The 27,930-nt window shown below is 40.7% G+C and overlaps 1 protein-coding gene across 1 annotated transcript in view; it reads left to right on the top strand.

Annotated features, from left to right (window-relative positions):
- Positions 1-27,930, top strand: part of SVEP1 (sushi, von Willebrand factor type A, EGF and pentraxin domain containing 1) — a 476,820-nt gene that overhangs the window by 353,897 nt on the left and 94,993 nt on the right. The window contains exons 25-35 of the mRNA XM_089674706.1: positions 1,762-1,919; positions 5,283-5,484; positions 6,680-6,855; positions 12,673-12,797; positions 12,926-13,049; positions 13,148-13,318; positions 17,005-17,178; positions 19,361-19,480; positions 22,061-22,237; positions 27,407-27,491; positions 27,659-27,850. Coding sequence (XP_089530832.1) covers positions 1,762-1,919; positions 5,283-5,484; positions 6,680-6,855; positions 12,673-12,797; positions 12,926-13,049; positions 13,148-13,318; positions 17,005-17,178; positions 19,361-19,480; positions 22,061-22,237; positions 27,407-27,491; positions 27,659-27,850 — 1,704 coding nt within the window. The remainder of the gene's footprint in view (positions 1-1,761; positions 1,920-5,282; positions 5,485-6,679; positions 6,856-12,672; positions 12,798-12,925; positions 13,050-13,147; positions 13,319-17,004; positions 17,179-19,360; positions 19,481-22,060; positions 22,238-27,406; positions 27,492-27,658; positions 27,851-27,930) is intronic.

The raw sequence follows: 27,930 nt of genomic DNA, 5'->3' as shown, positions 1-27,930 counted from the left end.
TACTATTGGTCCATCACTGTGATGGACATCTTCACTAAATTATAGTAATGTCCATAATGCAGGAGGGAGCAGGGCCAGGGCTATAGCCAGAGCCAACAGCATGGTCAGGGTTTTGCAGGGCAAATGTACTCTCTAAGAATACAAAACTAGCATGAAATCTTAAAGTAGTATTAAATACAAAAACAAAAACAAAAAATGCATTATATTGCAGCGTACCAATCCTTAAATGTGGTGGCTGCAATAGTTTTTTAGTTTTTTTCTTTTTTTCACCTGATGATATGGCCAGTCTGTTGTTTTTCACTTTCCTTTAACAAATGAAGCTGTCCAGTAAAAGTGGCAGTTTGTAGGCTGAGGCAAATAATTTTCCACTGACTGGGGTGCTTATTACAATGAGCAGTTTTTATTCATCTATGTAAAACCTTTATACCAAAAGGAAAAATAAATCTGTTGCTGTAACTGCTTCAGTCCTCATTCACATCAATGTGCAGAGACCTCAGTTTTTCTGCATGTGTTCTGAAAGGGCACAAAAGAAGAACAAATGTTCTCTATGTGCCCTGCCCTGCCCCGTACCACAACATTAATATCATGTTCGTTTTTTTTCTGTGTAGGAATCTGCAACGTGTATGCAGTTTTCTGCATGGAAAAAAAATGATGTGACATAAACACTGTGGTGTGAAAACTGATGTCAACGTGCATGAAAACTCATTGAAACATGCATGAAAACTAATGTGAAACTGATGCAAACTCATGTCTCTGCAAGTGAAATCTGCGCGATTTTACCACCAGTTTTCATATATGTATGATATGAACGAGCCCAAACACATTTTGAGTTTGGCTTAAATTTGTTAGTCAGATCCATTTAAATTTAACACTACCTTCTCCTCAGACAATTCTTGCTCCCACATCCAGAGTAGAGACACCCTAAAGCAACAAGGGTGTTACTGGCCAGATCACCAGATGAAAATAAAGGACAAAAAGCCTAAAAAAGAAAACTAACACAGCCATCACATTTAAAGCAGTATTAAACCCAAAAGGGAACATTTTTTATCTTGCAGTATCAATTCTTAGATGTGATGGCTGCATTAATTTTCTTTCTTAGGCTTTCATTCTATTTTCCCCTGGTTATCTAGCCAGTATGTCTGTTGTTTTCAAGAGAATAAGCTGTCCTGCAGATGTAGCAGTTACAGGGTTGAAACAAACCATATAACACTGACAGGGGTGCTTATAATGTTCAGCTTTTATAACGCTATACCAAAAAGAAAAAAACTGTTGATGTAACTGCTTAAAAAGGGCTAGCTACAGTTTGGCTTCAGTTTGTTAGTGAATTTAAATCTGCTAGTGCATTTAATATTACCTTCCTGCAGACTGACAATGATGCTGTCCAAAGGTGTCCCCTATACTCCTTCATCCAGAGTGGTGTCAGTATAATACAGAGGCTATGTTACTGGCCAGATCACCATTTGAAAACAGAGGGAATAAAATCCCCAAAAAAGAAAACAAATGCAGCCATCACAATGATTGGCAAGCTTGGGTTTAATACCACTTTAAGTTTACTCTCTTCTGAATTTCGATTGGTTCATATTGAATGTTGCTCGTTCATACATATTGCATAGTAACAGAGCAAAGAAAAACTATTGAAATGTTTATCATTTGTGTTCTTCTAATATGGTACACAAGAAATATTTTATAGTTTGCTACTTTGTAAATTGCTGCAACATCAAATTTTGTCCTTCTTTATGTCCTTTTATATTTTTTTTTTAGTTGTCATTGTCTGGATGGCTTCACTGGACAGTTCTGTGAAATTAACATTGATGAATGTGTATCTAGCCCCTGTCTTAACCATGCTAAGTGTGTAGACAGCATTAACTCCTACACTTGTAAATGCCCGCCAGGATTTTCTGGAAGCAGGTGTGAAACAGGTATTTCTCACTTTGATTGCAGCAGTAAAAGCACAGGTTTTACATTTATGGAATTTTTTTTTGTGTACTACATAGTATAAGATGTTCATATGTTGTCTTGTAAGCAAGCTTACTCAAGACCATGATGCTGGACATACACCCAGGAGATTTCAGGGTATTTTTTTTTCCAGATTTTTATTGGTTTTACAAATATAGTTACATCAACAAAAAAAACAAAAACAAAAATAGGACAGTGAAAAGCTACACAATATCACAGTATAGGTGTTGTGGTCAAGTTTAACAGAGTAAAAAGGAAATATTGAATAATTCCTAATAGTCCTACTAGTTCCACAAAATAATAATTTTAGAGTATCCAAAAAAAAGGTTAAACATAATAATATCTTAGGTTACAGTTCTGAACCAGTCGGCCCAGGGTTTCCAAGCTTTGTCAAATGTAGTAATTCTATCGTTTAAGTAAGCTAAAGATTTCTCATAGAAAAGTGGGTCTGGACTAGCGCAATGACTTCTTTTAGAGAAGGGGCTAAGTCTTTTTTCCAATGTCTAGTAATGGTAAGTCTTGATGCTAGAAGAATATGTGTCACTAAAAGTCGATAATAGATTGGATATGTATCTATATTTATATTCAAAATGGCTAGGGTAGGATCTGGTTGTTGTAATTTCCGATATCATGTGGAAGACTTTATACCAATAGCTTCTAATATTTTTAAATGTCCATAATATGTGTAATAGAGTACCAATCTGACCAGTTTCTCCAGCATTGAAGACTATGTTGTTCTGAGAATGTGGCCATTTGGTAAGGAGTTAGATACCATCTTGTGGAAATTTTGTGTGTTAGCTCCCTAAGGTTGATTTCAGGGTATTTTAATTAGTTTTGTTTCACTGGCTCAAAAATTGTTGTTGGTAGGATTCATGGACCCTTTTGGTTGTTTTTCAATTAATTTACCAGAATATTTCCTTGTGTGATTCTAGCTAGGTCTTACTTTGCCCACATTCGGACAGCAGTTAAGGTGAATTCATCAGTAACAGTGTAGAAGAAGCATGCTGATAAGTTATTACTAGGGATGCACTGATACCCATTTTTTTTATCAGCGAGTACGAGTAACGATACTTTTGGTCAAGTACCGATTACCGATACTTTTCAGTGCGATTTCCCTCAATTCAAAATAGATGGCCGCAAAGAATATCATGCTATTTGAACAGGAATGTGATTCCTGTCCAAATTGCATGCAGTTTCCCCACTGCTCCTGTGTGAATCCAGCGGAGAGGAGTGAAAGCAGGCTAGAGGGCTTTTCATTGGTCAGCACCGTCACATGGATAAGATGCATGGTGCTGACCAATCAAATGCTGTCTAGCGCATACTATCATCCCTACAAGGAGAGTACAAAAAGTCACTTCACAGGTCTGAGGATTTGAAGTCCCGCGGCTTTCCTCCTCTCCTTGCAGTGATGACATTATGCGCTAGACAGCATTTGATTGGTCAGCACCATGCATGTGACGGTGCTGACCAATCAAAAGCCTGTCATCCCTGCAATGAGATTTGAAATCCCTGCCTCTTTCTCTCCTCTCCTACTGCTGAGAATATACATAGTATACACATGCCCACTCTCCACTCAGCATGGGATACCTGTAGGAACCGCTCCTGTGTGAACGCAGGCTATGACAAATTGCACTCCTGTTCAAATCGCATGCTAATCTTGGCGGTGCAATTTGTATTGATGCAAATCACACAGCAAAGTATCTGTTTGCAGTATTGGGAGCATTTTCACTTTTACGAGTACTCGTGAAAATACTTGGTATCAGTGCATCCTTAGTTATTACAGCACATTTTGCTTTTGTAAAAGAAACAAGCATTATCAATATGGCACACATACAATCCAAAACAATTGTCTAATTTGGTTATGGTCTATGTGTATGGTTCATGGCTAAGCTACCACAATGGCTGTTCCATTGTCCGGTGAGAGTGCTCTTTATGTCCACTAAACCAGGCTAATTATGCAACAGAATTGCAATTCTAAGAGCCTAGTTAAGGCAGGCCATTGATGATGTGATTTTCTTTCCTGCAACCACAGGTTGCAGAAAAGAAAATCTCTCTATTCCCCCATCAACACAGTCAGTGTTGCTAGGGGAATGCCTCTGTGGAGCTATTATGTTCTCCAAGCAGGAGGGGCATGGGGAGCTGTCCCTGCCGGGAGAACACAGTGATTATTGCTAGCGGCTATAGCTGCTGCCAGTAATCACATGCTAAAAATCCAACATACTGGTTGTACCCAAGTCGATCAATGGATCGACTTGGCTACAATCAGCCTGCCCATAGATTGATCGGATCTTGTGTGTTCCCTGCTAAATCGACCAATATTTGATACATCTATGGCTGGCTTAAGTCAGTGAAGTCAGGCCCCAGTAACATGACAAAAAAATTAGAAATGGATAAAGCAGATGTCTTTCTGTAAAAAAAAATTAACAGAAAAAAGGGAATAGAGGCATCTTTGGGTGTTTCCTTTTGGGTAGGACTTTGTGTAAATTGAGTACAGGGTCACATAACTAATATATTTTCATGTGTTAATTGTGGATTGGTAGCTTCTAGTGCAAGGATCTCTCTACTATTGTAATTTTGGCATGGGGGCTCTGCGAAGACGATAGTCACCTTCCAGCATGAGCTGACTATATTGTAGAAAATGTTAACTTGTGTAAGGGATTGTGTTAGTGTTAGACCTAAGAGTTAGAAAGTTGAGACTGGGTACTAAGTTTAGGGGAGGTAATTATATGTTACGGTAAGTCTTTTTTTACTAAAGCTGGAAAGTGCAAAATCAGGCTCACCTCTGCATAGAAACCAATAAGCTTCTAACCTCAGCTGACAACAAAACCTGAAAGATGATTGGTTGCTATGCAGAAATGAGCCTGATTTTGCCCTCCCCAGCTTTAGTAAATAAACCCCAGTGTATTCAGAAAGAAGAATTGAGTGGACTAGGATAAGAGTTAGAGTTATGGTGAAGGCTAATTGCCAAACACTAGGTTAACTATTAGGTCTTGTGGTGGAGATTAAATCCAAACTCCAAACATTAAATATCAAACGTTGTATCGTTCATAACTGTGTTCCTTTGTGTCAACGAAGGGCTAGCATAATGGGATTGCACTACAAACAGCTCTAAAACATTGTAAAAGGGTGACATTTTCCCACTCTGACTGCTTTACATGTCAAATAGTTCTGCCTCCATGGCTGTTCCCCAACCTTTTCTTTCAAGAACTTGGCGGGAAGTAAGATATCCCAGTATTACATGCAACTCAATGTATCAATGCAAAAACTCAAAAAAATGTATTCTAAATACTCTCACAGAAATGCTGATGTGTTTTTGTTTGCTGCAGAACAGCCTTCTGGATTTAATCTGGATTTTGAGGTTTCTGGTATATATGGCTATGTCATGCTTGATAACCGTTTACCCACGCTGAATGCCATCACCTGTGCCTTTTGGATGAGGTCAACAGATGTCACAAATTATGGGACTCCAATATCATATGCCATTGAAAATGGCAGTGATAATGCATTCCTACTCACAGATTATAACGGGTAAATAAAGGCTTGTATGATAGCTAACCTTTATACAGTGTAATATAAATTAATTACTTTTTTAATATTCTTGTTTTTTGAAATGATTGAACAATATTTTGTTTACAATACAACCTTTAAACAAATAGGTTCAGTTTTGGTTTTAAGGCCTCCTTCACATAGAATAAATCAGTGTGTTCACCTAAGCGAGGGCTGTCTTTGTCCACATGAGATGCACAGGTGTTCCACCTCTGTGTGCAGGCAGTCCCATTGCATGGGCACAGTTGTTGGTCCCAATCTGTGCTGATTTGTGCAGGTACAAGTGTGTGTCCCAGAACGCAGACAGCATGCACCTGTACAGATGTGTATATACAAGAGGGCTTTGTATAGCAAGTCCATAGCATAAAACAAAACATTTGCTTGAAAAAGTCACTAATCGAGCACAGGTCAGTTCCTGGACCCTAAGCCCCACACATGTGAAGTTGAGGAACCTAGATGACACCATCCACAACTCTGTCAGGCAGAGCCTTACATACCCCCAGGTTTGAACTGGCCACATTTAGCCAATATACAGTGAACTCATGATATTTCATCAGCCTTTTCTAGATACGTCCCTGGCCTGTGCTCTACATGCCATATAGTATCGATTCACTGTAGTGGAAAATAGTTTGTAATCAATCAGAACTGTCTGTCCAAATGCAATCCTTCTTCATACTATTTAACCATGGATCCACCATGTGCTCCCTTTGGTGGGATGAGTAAGTGGAGCTGCTATAGTATCAAAGTTAGGACATATATCTGTTAGTATCCTATAATCCCTAAAAAGGCCAGATCTACATAATTGTTCTGGGTTTGTGTCCAAAAAAGTATTGAAGCCCACTAGGTAACTAGTATTTGAAAAGAAGGTAAAAATGTCAGCCTCTGTTTCTTTCAGTATAGGTTTCCCTAAAGCACAAACATTGTACAGGTCCCTTAAGAATGCACATCCTGCAGATGTGTTGGGTAACCATGGCTGCTTCAGATACATTAACCTGACAAACCTGAAAAAATTTAAATTTTGTTGTGATGGGTCATATTAATATCTCTTATTACTCTGTTCTTGGCAAAAGACCTTCATTTGAAATTGTTCTAAATTCATACTCTGCATGAGATGTTTGTTGTGTGTGTACTGTTTTACACAAATTCATTTAAGAAAAAGTAACTACCTATGGTGCAGGTGGGTACTCTATGTCAATGGGAAGGAGAGAATAACTGACTGCCCTTCAGTGAATGATGGTAGATGGCATCACATTACAGTCACCTGGACAAATAGTGATGGGTCTTGGAAAGTTTACATTGATGGAAGACTATCTGATGGTGGAAAAGGACTATCTGTTGGAATGCACATCCCTGGTGGGTAGCAATAGTAGATTACAATTATCAAAATGTGCTGTACTAAAGTATAATTTGGTTATGCAGCAATGAAGTAAAAAAAAATGGGTACACAAACTCTGTTGAGGTGTCAGCCTTCTGTTATTTTGGAGCTTAGTGCAAAACCTTTAAGTCTAAACAGATTTTCACTAGTGTCTACTTGGCACATGCAGAGCAGGCCATGGCATACCCGTGGTTCTTTGACCATTTCTTCATGTTTTTCTATGCCTTCAGTATGTTTAGGATCACAAATGTTTTCCAGGACCACACACCAAAATAATGTATCACAAAACAAATGTTCAAAAAATGGCTTCAGCTGGCTGTCCACCTCTGTTTCACACATGTCGAGGTTAATCGTAATGGCCTCTATTATTAAGCCCTACACAAGTGTGACATATTAGAGGGGCTTTCCTGATGGGTGGATAGCCAGCTACAGCCATTTTGTGATAATTTGTTTTGTGATTTACTATATTGGTGTGCAGCCCTGGGAAATATTTGCAGTTATATGGTCAGGCTTGACATGCTCTTATCAGTGACCCAGCAGCAGTATTTGAATTGGCCAATCAATCTGACAGAAACATGTGGGCGGTGCTTCTTTTTATTTGTTTCATATATGTTTAGGGTGTTCTGATATTCAGTTTTAGGGTGGGAAGCATGTATTGATCCTATTGAAGAGCTTAATTTCTGAAGCAGGTGTTCTACATGTTTAGAGAGGCACATATAAGCATACACCTGAATAACAAAAGCTCTAGTGTCTCCCTGCCCTTCTATGTTGTTGTTGTTTTTTTTGAGAGCTGAAATCAGTAAGAATCAAGGTTAAGGAAGAGCTTAGGACAGTGGTCTCCAAACTGTGGCTCGGGGGCCAGATGTGACCCTTTCCTTGCTTTTATCTGGCCCTTGAGGCACAATTCCAACTACTGATGCTAGGCACTATTCCTTTTAATGACACCAACAATAAGGCATAATTCCTGTCACTGATGCCAACAATAGGGCACTATTCCTACCACTGACCCCAACAATGGGGCACTATTCTTCCCACTGACACCAATGATGGGGCACTATTCCTCCCACTGTTACCAATTGCAGGACACTATATTTCCCACTGACACTAATGATGGGGGACTATTCCTTTCCCTGGTACCAACAATGAGGCACTCCTCCCACTGATACCACTGATGAAGCACTATTCTTTCCCCTAATATCAACAATGGGGCAATATCTCTCCCACTAATAGCATTGATGGGGCATTGTTTATTGCCATTGACGCCAGGACATTTTCTACTTACGCTAGCTGGCCAAAGTCTGAAGGACAGTAAATTGGCCATTTGTTCAGAAAATGTGGAGACCCCTGGCTTAGGACATCACAGGAGGGATCAAGAGATTTGGTCAAGGATGAGGGAAGTAATCTTAAAGTATATGTTACCCCAACATTGCATATTCCTAGTATGTGTCTGTTACAATGTGCTTGTGTAAAAAGGTATTCTGTTCTCTTAGAATTGTTTCTTTTGTGAAATCCCTGGTGATCTTGCCAGTCCCCCTGTTTTTCTATTTTGAATTGATCACGCCAGGCTTAGTCTGTCTGTAATTCGATGGTCAGACTCCTACACAGTTCTTAGCTGGGAAGATCAGTGTACTGCTGTTTCTCTGCCTACTCCTGACATGCCTCCAGCCCCCCAACCCCAGCAGTCTCTAATCCAGCTCTCTGAGCCCCATATGCAGCTAAGAACTGAAGTCATGTGAGCACTTATAAAAATAGGCAAAACAAAAGGTATTTAGAATTTCTATAGGTACAAGAACATTTTGCCTTGCATTTCTTTTTTAAACTGAAAGAGATGTATTTAGGGTTCACATATGCATGAACTCTTTAATTTGAAGGATATGTCCAGACAAAATGTTTTGTCTTAGTTTTGGATATAAAGGGGAAGGATGAAAACTTCCGTCAAGTTTGTTTTAGTGCTGTCTGGTGCTCTGTTAAATTTTGCACTCACTTCTTGTTCCACTGACAATAGTTTACCAGACAGAAAGTGAGAGGAACTCTCCAAAATCCACAAAGATAGGAATAAAAAATATTTTCCTTAATAGAGTAGGGGAGGCTTGAACCCCAGTCAGATTTTTGTTTCTGTCTTTTTCCCTGTCTTGCTGACACCAGTTTAACCAGATAGGATGTGAGGGTAAGTCTCACTCCAGTGGCTTCCAGGATAGCAGTAAAAACGTGACTGGGGTTATAATCCTTCCACCATACTATGCAAAATGATGCAAAAAAAAGTTTTGCTTCGACATACACTTTAACCTCTTGCCGACCGCGCATAGCCGAATGACGGCTTCACCGCGGCCGGCCAGTTCTGGGTGGATGTCATATGATGTCCTCCCAGAACGCGCTCTCCTGCGCGCCCCAGGGGGCGCGCACCCAGCGATCTCCGTGATCGCTGTGTCCTACGGACACAGCTGATCACGTGATGTGGTAAAAGGCCAATCACAGCGGCCTTTTACCACGTGATCAGCGGTGTCCAATGACACGCTGATCACAGGGAAATGCAAGTGCCGGTTCTCGGCTGCACTTTCCTCACGCTGTCAGATCGTGAGGAAAGTACTGCCGAGAACCGGCAGTTGTCAGAGCGGGGATCGGCACCGATCATCAGGGCACTGATGATCAGTGCCCTGATGATCGGTGCCCAGCAGTGACACCCGCAAGTTCCGCCCAGCAGTGCGCCCACTAGCTCCGCCCACCCATGCCCAGCAATGCCCCCACCTGTGCCCAGCAGTGACCCCACCTGTGCCCAGCAGTGCACCCACCTGTGCCACTCTGCAGTGCCACCTACCTGTGCCCAGAAGTGCCACCTACATGTGCCCAGCAGTGCCACCCACCTGTGCCCACCCACCTGTGCCCACCAGTGCCACCCACCTGTGCCCACCAGTGCCACCCACCTGTGCCCACCCACCAGTGCTGCCCACCAGTGCCACCCACCAGTGCAGCCCAGCAGTGCTGCCAGTCGGTTGTGCCAGTCAGTGCCGCCAGTCAGTGCCCAGCAGTGATGCCAGTCAGTGCCGTCTATCAGTATCCATAATCAGTGTCACCTATCAGTGCCGCCTATCAGTGCTGCATATCAGTGCTGCCTATCCGTGACCCCTAATTAGTGCTGTCTATCAGTGCCGCCTATCCGTGCCACCTCATTAGTACTGCCTATCAGTGCCCTTTAGTGCTGCCCATCAGTGCCGCCTATCAGTGCCCATCAGTGCTGCCTCATCAACGCACATCAGTGAAGGAGAAAAAATACCTGTTTGAAAAATTTGGCCTGGTAAGGAAGGGGGTATAAGTGCCTGGTAGGCAAGTGGTTAATCCTCAATGTGAAAGACAATACATCCATAATATAATGTATATTCTGACTTTATGGTTGCTGTACTGCTAGGCCACACACACACACACTATATATATATACATATATATACAGTATGTGTATATATATACAGTCAGGTCCATAAATATTGGGACATCGACACAATTCTAACATTTTTGGCTCTATACACCACCACAATGGATTTGAAATGAAACGAACAAGATGTGCTTTAACTGCAGACTGTCGGCTTTAATTTGAGGGTATTTACATCCAAATCAGGTAAACGGTGTAGGAATTACAACAGTTTGCATATGTGCCTCCCACTTGTTAAGGGACCAAAAGTAATGGGACAATTGGCTTCTCAGCTGTTCCATGGCCAGGTGTGTGTTATTCCCTCATTATCCCAATTACAATGAGCAGATAAAAGGTCCAGAGTTCATTTCAAGTGTGCTATTTGCATTTGGAATCTGTTCCTGTCAACTCTCAAGATGAGATCCAAAGAGCTGTCACTATCAGTGAAGCAAGCCATCATTAGGCTGAAAAAACAAAACAAACCCATCAGAGAGATAGCAAAAACATTAGGCGTGGCCAAAACAACTGTTTGGAACATTCTTAAAAAGAAGGAACACACCGGTGAGCTCAGCAACGCCAAAAGACCCGGAAGACCATGGAAAACAACTGTGGTGGATGACCGAAGAATTCTTTCCCTGCTGAAGAAAACACCCTTCACAACAGTTGGCAGATCAAGAACACTCTCCAGGAGGTAGGTGTATGTGTGTCAAAGTCAACAATCAAGAGAAGACTTCACCAGAGTGAATACAGAGGGTTCAACACAAGATGTAAACCATTGGTGAGCCTCAAAAACAGGAAGCCCAGATTAGAGTTTGCCAAACGACATCTAAAAAAGCCTTCACAGTTCTGGAACAACATCCTATGGACAAATGAGACCAAGATCAACTTGTACCAGAGTGATGTGAAGAGAAGAGTATGGAGAAGGAAAGGAACTGCTCATGATCCTAAGCATACCACCTCATCAGTGAAGCATGGTGGTGGTAGTGTCATGGCGTGGGCATGTATGGCTGCCAATGGAACTGGTTCTCTTGTATTTATTGATGATGTGACTGCTGATAAAAGCAGCAGGATGAATTCTGAAGTGTTTCGGGCAATATTATCTGCTCATATTCAGCCAAATGCTTCATAACTCATTGGACGCCGCTTCACAGTGCAGATGGACAATGACCCAAAGCATACTGCAAAAGCAACCAAAGAGTTTTTTAAGGGAAAGAAGTGGAATGTTATGCAATGGCCAAGTCAATCACCTGACCTGAATCCGATTGAACATGCATTTCACTTGCTGAAGACAAAACTGAAGGGAAAATGCCCCAAGAACAAGCAGGAACTGAAGACAGTTGCAGTAGAGGCCTGGCAGAGCATCACCAGGGATGAAACCCAGCGTCTGGTGATGTCTATGCGTTCCAGACTTCAGGCTGTAATTGACTGCAAAGGATTTGCAACCAAGTATTAAAAAGTGAAAGTTTGATTTATGATTATTATTCTGTCCCATTACTTTTGGTCCCTTAACAAGTGGGAGGCACATATGCAAACTGTTGTAATTCCTACACCGTTCACCTGATTTGGATGTAAATACCCTCAAATTAAAGCTGACAGCCTGCAGATAAAGCACATCTTGTTTGTTTCATTTCAAATCCATTGTGGTGGTGTATAGAGCCAAGAATGTTAGAATTGTGTCGATGTCCCAATATTTATGGACCTGACTGTATATATGTGTTTATGTATATATATATATATATATATATATATATATATATATACACACACACACACAGTATATATGAAATATTAAGTATCATCATTCCAGACATTCAGACACCATAACTAGGTGAATTATGTAATTATCAAAACTTAAATAAAAAGAGTATTTTATCGTTTTTTATTTTATTTTTTTTAATACAACTTAAAAGTATGCATCAATGATTTAAGGCGCTCAAAAAGAGAAATGTCTTGATATTTTATATACATACACAGTTTACAATCTCAGCACATCTGAACACTTGTTACTGTTTACAAATGAATTGGCCAGGTGAATGTTATTATTATTATTATTATACTACAGGATTTATATAGCACGAACAGTTTGCACAGTGCTTTCAACAATAAAGAGAAAAAGTACAGTTACAATGCAATTCACAGTAATAGGGTTCAGAAACCCTGCTTGTGAGAGCTTACAATCTAAAAGAAACCATAAAGTGATACAGAAGGTAAAAACAGTGAGGAATGAGTTGATGGAGAAAGTAAAAGTTCAGTTGATTAGGTGGAGGTGGTATAGGCCTCCCTGAACTGGATTTGATTTATTTTTAGGAAAATGTGCATGTGATTCTCCTAATTCAATTAAACCTTTCATTTTACACTTTCTAACATTGGGTGTGACATTCTGATTGTCTAGATGGGGGAGCATTAGTCCTTGCACAAGAACAAGATCAAAGAGGAGAAGGTTTTAACCCTGCAGAATCTTTTGTGGGATCACTCAGTCAGCTTAATATTTGGGATTATCCACTTTCACCAGAACAGGTAAATAAGTAAAGATGACTTATGTATTAAATAACCATCAGTGATTACAATATGGCATCACGTACTGATGAAGAATGATTGCCGCAGAGTTGTATAGAAATTGATTAAACTTTATGCTATTACTGTAGGTGAAATCTTTAGCTACATCATGTCCACATGACCTTCAAAAAGGAAATGTGTTGGCTTGGGCTGATTTCCTGCCAGGTGTGGTTGGTAGAGTTAAAGTGGACCACAAGAGTAAATTCTGCTCAGGTAAATATGTAAACTTTTTTTCCTATCTGTGTCTATCAATACAAGTGTTATTGTCATTTATCATGTTTCCATTTATCTACCATTTATCTGCCATGCAGACTGCCCACCCTTGGAGGCATCTTCACCACATTTGCACACGTTGACCAGTGATCTTAAGCCAGGTTCAAGGATCAGTCTGTATTGTGACCCAGGATACCAGATTGTAGGCAGTTCTGAACAACAGTGCCTGAATCTAGGAGAATGGGATCAACCACAGCCAAGATGTGAAAGTTAGTATCATATTCACCAGATTGGTGGAATATCACAGAAATGAGTGTGGATTGGGGCCTCAGACTCTATATAGTTCAGTAATGTTGGAGGCTTTTTTGGATTTGATAGATATTTGTGAGCAGTAGAAATTTATGTTAATATTAGCAGATGTTCATGGTTAAATACATGATAAATAATGCTTAAAACCAACAGTATGCAGAACAGTAAGAATCTATTTTTTAAAAAAGCTGAAATAATCATTTTCCAGAAACGACTGTAAAAATATGTGCTGCAGTAGGATGAATATCTTTTAAAGGTTTTTTTTTTTTTATTTTTCTAGTTTAAGGGCCTGTTTACACCAGAACACAGAGTGAAAAACCCATGTTCCTTGCACATTTCCAGCACTGCACTGGGTGTGCAATCTGCTGCTGGTGTCATTGCATTCTTAATGACACCCTAAACACAGATTGTAACTGCAGTGCATTTTCCTGCACTGGATTACATTGTACAGCAGTACTATGCAATCTGATTGCAGTGCGTTTTTAAAACTAGTACATGCACTACTTTTGGTGCGATCCAGTGTGAATTCAACCCATTCAAATTAATGGGCTTAAAATTGCACCACACTGAATCGAACAGAAATTGTACAGGAACTTGGACCTCATTCCTGTGCAATTCAGGTATGAACTGGTCCCTGCTGCAGCAGGGTGACATTACTGTCTGAGACATTTGTGAAGACAGTCAAGCCAAACACTGCATAGACACTAGTGTTTACATGATTGTGTGATCCCTCAGCTAGCAGTTCAGTCCAGTAAATAGATGCTGAACCTGGATGATTCCAGAATAAAGATGATGACATCAGATGATATAATGGTCTTGTATAGATTTTTGGAGGGAACTCATGCTTATTTTTCTCTAATTTTTTTGCATGGGGCTCCCCTGTAAAATCCAATGCCAGACCTGATGGGTGGACCTCATGCTGTCATTTTTTGCATGGTGTCCTGCTTAAAATTCGTACCAGACCTAAAGGGTCTAGAAATAATTAAGGGTGGAAACCACACACAATTTCTAAACTATCCCTGGCTTCTTTGCTTACAAAACTGGGGTCCCCCAGTCAAGTAAGTGAATGCAGTCGGTGATGTCACTGGTTGTTAAGGACTTGACTGTGCCTTAGTCTGAAAGTCCGAACAGCCAAGGTTTGGTCTAAATGTTTGTGGTAAATGTGGAAAGAAAAATGCCTTATATTTGTGGTTATTGGGAGGAAAAGCTGTCCAGGATCAGTGGAAGAAAGAAAATGCTTGACTTTGGTGGTAAATCCGGAGAAAGAATTCTGCAGCTGGAGGTAGAGGTGGCACTCAATCTTAGTGGGGGGAGGGGGGCATTGCTGCTTAGTCTTGGGGAGGGGTTGGTACTCTGTGGGGGAAAAGAGTGGGCCCCAGTATTTTGGGGAAGAGGAGGGGCACTAGTACTCTGGAGGGAGAAGGAGGCACTGGTGATTTCTGAGGTTAGGGTGGGGGAACACTGGTGTCTGTTGGGGTCATTAGTACTCAGTGAATTTCTTGCCTATCTATGCTCTGCTTTCTGCCCCACTGTTCCCTTCTCCTAGAAGTTTGGTGCTCATGTCTGGCATGAGATCACACTGTCTGACAGATCAGCAAAGTAGTTGAAGTTAGGTGCAGAAATAAGCGTTCCAGCATTCAGCTTGCACAGTGTCACAGTCCACATAGTTGGAATGCGGAACTATCGGGAGCCATGAGAATACCCATATAGCTTGAATTAATGGTAGTAGACGGATCCTTGCAATTCACTTTTGAGCCTGGATACATGATGATTGTGATCATTTTGTAAATACACTGCTCAAAAAAAGTAAAGGAACGCTTTTTATTCTAATGCTGCAAAAAGCTGCCAGAGACTACAGACATGCAAAAGGAAATGCACAACATTGTTTATTTGCCCATGGGACCTTAAATAAGGCACGTCAACAACATACAAATTAATTAGATATAAAATGAGTTTATTGGTCTATACATAAAAATCTTAGTACATGCATGAGACATTGATTACAAATAGAAAACTGATTTACTACATTGCTCAAAAAAAATAAAGGAACACTTTTTAATCAGAGTATAGCATCAAGTCAATTAAACTCCTGGGATATTGATCTGGTCAGTTAAGTAGCAGAGGGGGTTGTTAATCAGTTTTGGCTGATTTGGTGTTAATGAAATTAACAACAGGTGCACTAGATGGGCAACAGTGAGACGGCTCCCAAAACTGACATTTTTTTCTCTACTCATCTTTTCTGACTGTTTTTCACTAGTTTTGCATTTGGCTAGGGTCAGTATCACTACTGGTAGCATAGACGATACCTGGACCCTACAGAGGTTGCACAGGCAGTCCAATCTCTCCAGGATGGCACATCAATATGTGCCATTGCTAGAAAATTTGTTGTGTCTCCCAGCACAGTCTCAAGAGCATGGAGGAGATTCCAGGAGACAGACAGTTACTCTAGGAGAGCTGGACAGGGTCGTAGAAAGTCCTTAACTCATCAGCAGGACCGGTGTCTGTTCCTTTGTGCAAGGAGGAACAGGATGAGCACTGCAAGAGCCCTACAGAATGACCTCCAGTAGGCCACTGGTGTGAATGTCTCTGACCAAACAATCAGAAACAGACTTCATGAGGGTGGCCTGAGGGCCCTACATCCTCTAGTGGGCCCTGTGCTCACTACCTGGCATCATAGAGCTCGATTCACATTTGCCATTGAACACCATAATTGGCAGGTCCACCACTGGCTTCCTGTGCTTTTCACAGATGAGAGCAGGCTCACCCTGAGCACATGTGGCAGACATGAAAGGGTCATGCCATGGAGAATGTTATGCTGCTTGTAACATCATTCAGCATGGCCGTTTTGATGGGGGGGTCAGTGATGATCTGGGGAGGCATATCCATGGAGGGACGCACAGACCTCTACAGACTAGACAATGGCACCCTGACTGCCATTAGGTATTAAAATGAAATCCTTGGACCCATTGTTGGACCCTAAGCTGGTGCAGTGGGTCCTGGGTTCCTCCTGGTGCATGACAATGTGGCAAAACTATGTTCCTGGAGGATGAAGGAATTAATACCATTGAATGGCCTCCACGCTCGCCTGACCTAAATCCAATAGAACACCTCTGGGATATCATCCAGGTTGCAGCTCAGACTGTCCAGGAGTTCAGTGATGCCCTAGCCCAGATCTGGGAGGAAATACTCCAGGACACCATCCGTCATCTCATTAGGAGCATGCCCCGACATTGTCAGGCATGCATACAAGCACGTTGGGGCCATGCAAACTACTGAGTACCATTTTGAGTTGCTGCAATGAAATTTCAGCAAAATGGACTAGCCTGCTGAATAATGTTTTTGCTTTGATTTTCGATGGTGTCTTTGAATTCAGTCCTCTGTAGGTTGATCATTTTCATTTCCATCAAATGACAGGGCATCCTTACGCTCCTAACACATTACCCAGTCCATATCAGTATAGATATCCAGCATGATATTTTTCCCCATTGAGCTCTGATGTGTTTTCAAAGTGTTCCTTTATTTGTTTTGAGCAGTGTATATTTACAAGAACCCAATTACCTGTGCTGAAAATGTCATACATTTCTGCTTCATTTTTAATGATGTGTCAGTTTTATTTTGTTGCTCGATAAATCCTAATTTCCCTAAGGGATCAGCTGTGGAAAACCTCCTCATTTGAGAAATGGCATTAACAGTGATGAAGATTTCTTTGCTGGAAGCACGGTGACCTATCAGTGTAACAGTGGATACTACCTCCTGGGAGACTCCCGGATGTTTTGTACAGATAATGGAAGCTGGGTTGGCACTTCACCTAAATGTCTTGGTATGTTCCACTTTGCTTGTTTTTCTTTGTAGTAGATATATGTACAATGGTGATACCCACCATTAACACATAGACACGGAGGTAAAACGAGTAAGTGATGGTAATTGAGAGCTGTCTATCACACTCAGAGAATCTCAGTGTCTTTATCTGGACCACGCCACAAAGGAACTTCATAGTTTGTCAACATAAACTTAAAGTATAACTACATTGCATCTGAGCATCACAAACCAAAAACGTATTTAATGAATTCATAATATTAAAAGCAAACTTTCCCATTCATCCATGTGTCCATGCTTTATTTTACTGAGAAATCACTTAGAAAAACACCCCCTAGCATTTCTGGCCATGGCTGTCTTGAATAAGGGCAGATGATTCATGTAGCATTGACTTCCTGAAATCCAAATGTCCTTAGCTCAGGCATGCAGACAGAATGGTGTGGTTAGCTGTGAAAACCCCTGCTCTACTCCTGAGGACTCCTGGGTTATATTACATCATTTGTCTAGGCATGGAAACCAGGAAGTAACTGAAGAAATGTAAAAAAAAAGTTTAAAACAAAAAAATATGATATACTTTTATATGTATTTATTAATGCTAGCAGCATAAGGATTAAAAAATAGTCAATGTTGATTGAGAGAGTGAAGTTCTGCTTTAAAAAATATGTAAACTGAATTACTAAAATCTTCTATTCTGTATGCCTTAAGCATGTTAATGTAATTTCAAAAGTCATTTTCAATATTTTTAAATCTGCTGCTAATCCTGCTGTTAAGGTACTTGTTCAGGCATCTTTAGGGGGACAGTACTCTGTTCCTCTCTCCCAACTGATCTAATGCCACCCTGTCACACATTCTCCTACTGACCAAAAGCACATACATCTAGACAGGAGGTGAATGCAAAGAGGTTTCAAGAGATGAACAGCCTCCAAATGCAACTAATTATTTAAGAAAAAGGGAAACACAAAATATAGTACTTTTGCAAACCTAATGTCCTTCCTTTATGGTTGACATCTTATATTGGCAGTGGTCACCATCACTGGGACATACCAAAAGATATCAAGACTCACCACTGAGCCATTTTACCAGTGTCTGAGAAGTGCCATGCAAAAAAACCAGTGGTCCAAACTACATAATGGGGGCATCACAGTAAGGGAATCATGAAGTATTGTGCTGCAAGAGACGTGCAATATTGAACCATATGATATTTCAAGCCCCACTATGGGCTGCTGTAAAATTTAACAACACTGTAGCCCCTTCTCCCCACCCTCTGACACACTGCATGGCTTAAATGTTTGTTTTGTCTAGGGGATGAGGAATACTGTGAATTACCTACCTTATTATTTGCTCCAACAGGCTTCCTCCAAATTGTATGACTGGTCTGATAAAGCCTCCTCTTTGCTATTCGACCGGTTGCAGTTGTCCAACATCATCACATGCAATGCAGAAACAGCAGTCCTGCATTGTACGTGAGTACCCTAAGAACCCGCCCATAAACTTGCACTGTAAGAGAAAAGCGAAGAGTACATTGGGAGAAAAGAATAAAATAATTCACCTTATTCAGCAATCTTTAGACAAAACAAGCGTTTAACTGACGCAGTGATTTGGGGGGTGGGGGAGAAGGGAGCTATATTTTAAACCAGCAAAGAGTTTGCCTTTAAGAAAATGTTGACCAATTTTTCATTGCACATATATGCAATTTATTTCCAGGCAAACAAGTAACAGCTAAATAAAAACACTGTACTTATCAATCATGGTTTTGCTTTTGACATGAAAGTTCTTTGAATTAATTCATCACCGGATGACTGGGCTAAAAATGATTACAATACACATACTGTAGAACAAAACTGGGCTTATTTATGGAAAATTAACCCTACAGTCTGGTTGCTGTGTCACGAGCCATGATTTTTATTTGCACTGCTATTATTAATGACCCTTCTTGTCTATTTTTTCTTGAAGTATGAAATTACCGGTTTGTAGAAAAAAAATCCCACTTGTTTTTCAATGTTTTTGTCTGTTGCTTAAATATTACCTAGAAATAAAATGTTACACCTGTAAAGCAAAAAGCCATTTTGATGATGTTAGATGATGCCTGGAGAAGTTTTCTTGAATCCAGTAACTTGTTTAAAAATAACCAGTAACTTCATATAAATAAGTAATTTCATTGTTATTATGTATTCTTTTTCTTGAAGATGTTGATGAATGCGCAGTTGGATCGGATTGTGATAAACATGCGTCATGTACAAATACTGATGGCTCCTACATATGTACCTGTATCCCTCCTTATACTGGTGATGGAAAAATGTGTTTAGGTAACTACAAAATAATAGGGTGGGCTATACTGTTTTTTGGGGGTTTTTTTTAGAAACGTAGGAACATAAAAAAAGCAAAAAAACAAGTTGTCCATTGAGTCTGCCCCATTTTCTTTTTATTTATATATGGTTTTGTTTTTTGTTTTGTTTTCACTTTTGTTGTCTAGATTAGAGTATAGATCTATGTCTGTTCCTGTTACTGTTAACTGACTCACTACCTCTGCTGGAAGTCTATTCCAAGCATCAGCTATGTTTATGGTAAAAAAATACTTTCTAAGATTAGTTTTGAAGTTTCTTATGGCTAGTTTGAAGTCATGTCCCAGTGTTCTTGAGCTTCATATTAAAAAAACTACCCTCCTGAAACTTATTTACCCCCTTATTGAAAGGTTTTCATCATGTCTTCCCTTTCCCTTCTTTCTTTTAGACTGTACATATTGGGGTTGATTTACTAAACCTGGAGACTGCAAAATCTGGTGCAGCTCTGCACAGAAACCAATCAGCTTCCAGCTTTTTTATTTTTTTTTATTTGGTCAAGGCTTAAAGGGGAACTTTACCTAAAACAACTTGATAAAAAATAATGTTCTTTAGCAAGGAACATACATTCCACATTATTAATTATGGTACCAAAATAAGTGTGGTGTAAATTACCTTCAGCATCACTCCTGTTTCTTCTTGCTGCCATTTTGCTGAAGCCCAGAGCCCCTGAACAATAGGAAATCATAAATCGAACTAAATCCATCCATTTACTGGTTTAAAAAAAAAGTTACATTCTGGGAATGCCGGGATTGCTAACTGTCACATTTGCTTGTGTCATCAACCAAACTGTCAAACCATCAAATGGCTGGTGTCATCATGTACAGCACCATGGTAGTTGCAGATCAAACAGAAGCAGCTTCCTTGACTGAAAAGGATAAAAGGGTTTAATTTTGTTTTAGGCTGTCAGCATATTAATCATTACAGATTCTGTAGTGCCAAAAAATGCCTAAAAATGGAGCATGTGCAGAGCAGGGTGAGACAGCGTGCCTTGGTGCCGAACATAGGCAAATTAGCGGCCCCACTGGACTGGACTTTTTTCCATGGGGCCACTAATTTGCGTACCTGTCTTTGTGCTGGGAGCACGCCGCACGGCACGCTCCCAGCACAAAGGCTGGGGTGTCAGTGAAGGCCCCGGGTCCCGTTCTAACAATCGGGACCCAGACCTCCCGATTCCAGGTCACATGATTGCTGTGGAAGCCTCTGATTGGATATCACAGTGAAGCCCACCCCCCTTGTTTTTTCTCTCTAAATGGAGCAGAGAGATATATTGTATCTGTCCTTTCACAGAGAAAAAATAGAAAAAAAAAAACAATTAAAAAAATAAAATAAAAAATAAATAAAAATACCTAGATCAAGGTTTGATCTGGTCAGTGCCAGGGTTAGTGTCAAGGGTCACTTTTTTTGTCAGGATTTTTTAATTTTTTATTTTTAAATTAGTATCAGTGTCAGTTAGTGGCAGGATAAAAAACTAAAAGTGAAATGTGCACAATTGTTTCTGGGTTGTACTAAGGGTACAAACAACAACTGACATACAAATGTGGTATCAATGTGATCGTCAGCAGCAGACAAAATTATTTTGGGTTGTTCTTTGGTGCTTGTTTGATAAATGTTCACGAAAACCTTGCATCCTCTACAGATAGAATCTGGCTAAATCATACCATGTGAAAAAATGATTGGAAAGGAATTTCCTTATTAATTTGATGTGGTTTCTCACAGCCAGTGCTAGGGTTGTCTGCTCACTGAAAGAAGTCCATGCTCAGCTATGTATCGTTTACACAATCATATTTTATAAGACTAGCCACAGACATGCAATCTTTTAAAAGATCCTTTCATTTACATGCACAATTGTTTCAGGGTAGGTATGCATGTTCATAGACTGTATAGTCAACCCTGGGCCTGGATTTTTTATCAGGAATATCATAGCAGTCATTTAGTCATACCCATTCCATATTATTAGTTTGTTTCCCACAAGACTTGTCAATGAGGAATTGTATGCAGAGTTCACTGTATGTTCATTAACATACTTTGTACCCAGGTTGAAGAATAGCCTTCTCCTGAATAATATATGAGTAGTTTAAGCAACATCAGTCCCTCCAGTCTGCTAATGTTGGTTTGTAGATAAAAAGAGTCAAGATACATTTTTACAAAATGGTCCAGGGATGGCCAGTGCATCCAAGATGCTTTGTCCCATATTAACTGCCAACAAATCTTGGTCAGCTTTTAACCCAGTGGCTTAACTCTTTGTAAGAAAATGATTGTTACTGTCAAATTATGAGAAGGCTTTCACATGCGGGGTTGATTTACTAAGTGTGCAAAATCTGGTACAGCTGTGCATGGTAGCCAAACAGATTCTAACTTCTGCTTGTTTAATTAAGCCTTGAAAAAAAACCTGGAAGCTGGTTTCTATTCAGAGCTGCACCAGATGTTACACTCTCCAATTTTAGTAAATCCACCCCATGGTGTTCCTTAATATGTGTGTGTGTGTCTGTGTGTATATGTGCGAAATGTGAACTCCAAAAAAATGCAATTCCATTTATATTTTAGAACCTCTGAAGTGTAAAGACCCTGGTGAATTTGAAAACGGTAACATTACTGGTACAGAGTTTGGTGTCGGGAGTGAACTGACCTTTGCTTGCAATGAGGGTTACATCCTGGTTGGCATAGACAAGGTGATATGCTTGGAGTCTGGTAACTGGAATGCTGAAATACCACACTGCCAAGGTAGATAATAATTTTGACTTGCATAGGTAAAAAGTATAAAAAGGCATGTCAGTCCACCCAAAACTGGCATTTCTTTTTTGGAAGATGCTGAAAAAGTAAACCATCGGTGTCTCGGTGACACTGTTGTTATGGATGCCTAGATTTTGTTCTGGTTCTGCATACCTGCTGTGGTCATTGTGAAGGGTTGCCATGCTCTCTTCCTGATTTTCTAAAATGTACTTTATAATATGGAGAATATTACAGTACATGCTGGAACACACAGAGGTGGGTGGGAACAATCAAACATCCCAGGTAAAAAGAAAGCGTTTGGACTAAGGAAGATATCACTGTTACAATATCTAAGATATAAGCAGCCATGGACTGTTCAGCCACTCAGGATCCAACGATAACTTAAATATCCATTTTTGGTGGAATAACCCTTTAACTCAAACTAAGCCTTATTTTTTGCAAGCAGTTAGGAATCTTTAATGTATAATTGTTAGTTGTTAAGTGCATTTATGTTTTGTGCATACTTAAAACTGTAGTACATGTAAATATAATTGGAAACTATGATGTATTGTGGCCAATATTATTTAAATGTTTTTACACTTATAAACTGATATATTTTTTTTTTCTGTGTGCAAATAATCAATAAATAACCACTTTAGTTTGTGGAGCACGTTGGGCTTTTGAATAAGTTGGTCCAGCAATGCCTTTTCACATAATTTATGTGGGTCCATATAGAGAGCGAGAGAGAGACAGAGAGAGAGCGGGGCACAAAACTATTGGGCATAATACTGTGAGGGAAATTTACAATGACTGGAGCAGCAGGGGCGTATTTATGACAAGGCAAACAAGGCATTTGCCTAGGGCGGCATTTTTTAGAGGGGCAGCACTGCCCCTTGGAAGAAGGGACAAATGCGGCATGGGGACTAGGTGGGATCCAAGAGAGGCTGCTTGATGGTGTATGCAGAGCCTATCATTCCCAGGGATGCAAAGAGCTGTAAAAGTGAGTGTCTTTCTCTCTTTCGCGGTGGGTGGATAGGGGGGTGGGTGTTAGTGGAAGGCTTTCGGGTGGGGGGGGATGGGGCAGGGGTGTTGTTGGTCACGGTCAGGCTCTCTCCGTAGAGGGGGGGGGGTCTGGTGTTGGTGTCAGGCTCTCTCTCTGCCAAGGAGGAGGGAGGCGTTGGATTTGTCTGTTGCCTAGGGCAGCACAAAATCTAAATACACCACTGTGGAGCAGGCAGAATCTGGAGCAGTTGTATATGGCAACCATTTAGCTTCTTTCCCTTTCAAAGGTTATCTGAACAAGCTGAAGCAGCTGATTAGTTTCTATGTGCAGCTGCTCCAGGTTATGTCTGCTCCAGTTTTTATACATTCCTGTCACAAGTTATCCTGCAGTTTCTTGTTTGTGTTCTTACCTCCTTGCTGCAGTCCTGTTCCTGATCCCTTCTCATGTGTTTGTCTGTGCTCATCTATGGGCGTCATCTGCTGTCCTCTGGGTTTTATTCCTTCCCTTCCATCACTTCCTGGCCCGCCTCTTTGTTTGCCTGTCTATATAAGACATGCTCAGACTAGGCCACTTTGCCTGAGTTACTTCCTAGTTGTCAGAGCTCCTGTGTGTTACTACTGTCTGAATCCTACATTGACTACTCGTGTACCGACCCCAGCTTCGTTCTCTGACCTTGCTTGTTTTCCGCCTGTCTTTACCTCGGCTAGCCTATCAGATTCCGTTTGTCTCCTCCCATTGTACTCTGCTCCCGTGAGTGGTCTCAACCTCAGCTGGGCGTACCTAGGGGCTGCGACCTGGTCCCAGCTTGCTGCAAGTCCATCCCCACCATCAGGGCCTCTGGTGAAGAAGCAGGCTAGGGCTTAGACTCCACGCCCTGGGGAACCCCAAGTTGAGTATCAACAAGGGCTCACTACCACAGGTGCTGAGAATTCCCCCCAGTAAAAGTGTTAGGGCCAAATGGATCCAATAATGTAGAGGATGGATACTTCCTATTCCATGCTTGTCACTAATATAGGTTGTAAACTGGATCAGTCACAAGCGGTGGAAGTTGAGGTTTACCTTCCTTCCCCTCCTGTGACTTGGGGACATTTGTTTGGGCCCTCCTGGATAAATCTTGACAGTACTGACCTCTTGTGGCTGATCCAGTTTACAACCTTTAAGCACAATTAAGGACATACAGTACATTATACACTCACAGGCCACTTTATTAGGTACACCTTGTTAGTGCCAAGAAAATATCACCCACACCATTACACCACTACCACCGGCCTGAACCATTGATACAAGGCAGGATGGATCCATGCTTTCATGTTGTTTACACCAGATTCTGACCCTACCATCTGAATGCCGCAGTAACCAGTCTACCCATTCTCCTCTGATCTCTGACATCAACGAGGCATTTTTGTCTACACAACTGCCGCTCGCTGTATATTTTCTCTTTTTTTGGACCATTCTCTGTAAACCCTAGAAATTGTTGTGCGTGAAAATCCTGGTAGATCAGCAGTTTTAGAAATAGTCAGCCCAGCCCGTATGGCACCAACAACCATGCCACATTCAAAGTCACTTATATCCCCTTTCTCCCCATTCTGATGCTCGGTTTGAACTTCAGCAAGTTGTCTTCACCACGCCTATATGCCTAAAGGCATTGAGTTGCTGTCATGTGTTTGGCTGGTTAGCAATTTGTGTTACCAAGCAATTGAACAGGTGTACCTAACAGAGTGGCCAATGAGTGTATTAGTAACAAACATGGAACAGGGAAATATGCATCCTGTACATCAGGGGTCTCCAAACTGTGGCCCACGAGCCAAATCCTGCCCTTTGCTATCCTTTATCCAGCCCTTGAGGCACTATTCCTCCCTCTGATACCAATGATGGAGCACTGTTCCTCCACTGATACCAATGATGGGGCACTATTCCTCCCACTGACACCAATGATGAGACAGTCTTCCTCCCATTGATACCAATGATGGGGCACTATGCCTCCCACTGACACCAATGATGGGACACTCTTCCTCCCATTGATACCAATGATGGGGCACTATGCCTCCCACTGACACCAATGATGGGGCACTATTCCTCCCACTGACACCAATAACAGGGCAACATTCCTCCAACAAAGTCCGAGTTTTTGTTTATTCCCACTGAATCCAGGATATTTTCTACCCCCACCGGCCACAACCCGACCCCCCTAAAGTCTGAAGGAGAGTAAACCAGCCCTTTGTTAAGAAAGTTTGGAGACTTCTGCTCTACATTATTGGATCAGTTTGACCCAATAACACTTCTCTGTATTATCAATATGATATCTTGGAAATAATCTGACAATCTTCCTGGAGGAATATGGTCCACTGGGTTCTGTGTCACCTGCAGTGTTGTATTTCATTTTTTTGCTGCCCTAGGCAACCCAAAAATTGCCCCCCCCCCTCCCAGACAATTAGAGACCCTCCAGCAGGGCAATCAGACACCCACCAACAGGACAATTGGACACCCTCCAGCAGGACAATTGGACACCCTCCAGCAGGACAATTGGACACCCTCCAGCAGGACAAATGGACACCCTCCAGCAGCCCACAGCCTTTCGCTTCCTCCTCAATTCCTGCACTCACCGGGACAGCTCACAGAATGACATCCTCTGGGCTGCCTCTTGTGGATTCCATCTCCTGCTGTTATTCTGCCTCCACTGCAGCCATGTTTAGGCAAAATCCTTGTTTGCCTCATGGCATATACGCCCCTGGTCTCCTGCATTCTTCCCATGGGTTAAGTTTATCCTCATATGGTTCTGTATACTCCCATATGGTCTGATGAAAAGACTGGGTGTGATAAAAATGTAACATATAGCCACCACCTTGCAATCAAAACATTGATAAAGTCTGCAAGATAAAGTCTGCCACTCTGCTGACTTACATGAAAGAGTGTTTATAATGCTAAAGGAAAAGTTCAAAACGCTAAAGGAGAAGTTCACATGATGATAATGCTGTTAGCAATAACAAAACTTATGTATGTATATTATATATCTTATATAATTATGTATTTTATAAAATCCTAAATAAAGATATATTTTTTTCTAAATTATATATATATATAGAGAAAGAGAGAGAGAGACATTAAAAATCTCCTTTATGAACCATGGAGGGAAACCTAATTTCAGTTAATGCATAGAGAATATTACTCATTCAATTTTTTTTCATAAAATTGAGACTCCCAATCTGTTGCCCCAAATGTGAATTGGAGGGTGGCAAATTAACACATGACCTATGGGACTACATCAGTGTCTCACAATTCTGGGAAATTATTTCTTAATGCATTTGATTTTACCACATTACCTAAGAGTCGATGTATATGTCTGTTTGGTTACTGGTCTCCTCTGCCACACCTCCAAAACATACAATCCAGTGGATTCACATGGTTTTCGTTTAGCCAAGAGAAAATTAATGGCCAAGTGGCCTATACCACCCACAATAACGGGCCAAATTTTAGATATCCAGAGCATCTTAAAACATGCATTGAGGAGGACAAGCATATTGACAAATTATTTAATAAATAGAAACTTTTTATATTACAAGTTTGCAGTGATCGAATAGTTGACACCTTAGTCAAACCCTTCCTATACTCAAAATGGTGTGCAGAAGGAATACGGGATGGAAAGCTGGGACATCTCTGACTACTTATCTCATCTGTATATGATGATGATGAACAATAGCTGGCAGACATACAGTACATTCACTTTTCTGTTTTTGTATTCAGTTTCTTTTATCTTACACTTCTGAAGTTGCAACTCCTTCTTTCTGTTCTGTTCGTTCAGTAGAAGCATCTCTGGAGACATATAATTTAACTATCCTACACTATGTCACAGAACAATTTCTTTGTTTTGTTTGTAAATGTGAAAAAAGCAATAAAATATTTGTAAAAAATTCCCTTTATTCTTATCCCTCACATATCCTCTAAATTTCCCTATGGATACAATTTATGTGTGCTGCTGGTCACTTTTCCTGGATCTTCACATCTATGAATCATACAGTCTTAGTGTTTTTCTAGCTGTTAGAAGTAGTCAGTGCTATTTTTATTTTTTTTCATAGGCAGTCTTTTTTTCTGTGTCAGCCAGGGCCATACGTATTGCATGTACATTTCTATTCCTTATGAAACCCTTTGGTTCACATTTTTGCTTGTATTCATTTATATAGCTGTGTCCTGTGATCAAACGCCAGTTCCAGAACATGGCAGCATTTTGGGCTCCAATTTCACTTATGGAAAAAAAGTTATATTCAGGTAAACTGCTTCTTTATAGCATATATCTTGAAATTTGATATCCACAACAGCACAAAGAAAAATGTAGGATTTAGGAAGAGGTGGGACTTTATCTGTTGAAATGTGTTGTCTAAATCATTGGTATATTCCAACAAATGTGACTAGCACTTGTATCTTACACTATACAGATGCAATGATGGCTACATCCTAACTGGTCATGAAGAGAGTACGTGCCTTGCTGATGGTTCCTGGAGTCATGGAGCACCATCCTGTGAATCAGTCAAATGCCCTAAACCAAAGGAAATAGCTTTCGGAAATGTTACCATAAGTGGCTTAACATTTCAGTCAACTGCATCATATAAGTGTGACACAGGATACAGGTAATACACAAGATAAAATGCATGAAGAAAACATTACAAATATATTCCTTAAAGCAGTATCCCAAAAGCAAACATTTAAT

Source organism: Staurois parvus, unplaced genomic scaffold, assembly GCF_062004578.1.
Source record: "Staurois parvus isolate SC_StPar_1 unplaced genomic scaffold, SC_StPar_1.0 ptg000012l, whole genome shotgun sequence".
Classification (NCBI taxonomy): domain Eukaryota; kingdom Metazoa; phylum Chordata; class Amphibia; order Anura; family Ranidae; genus Staurois; species Staurois parvus.
The sequence above is the reverse complement of the archived record's forward strand: the minus strand, read 5'-3'. Positions and strand labels throughout refer to the sequence as shown.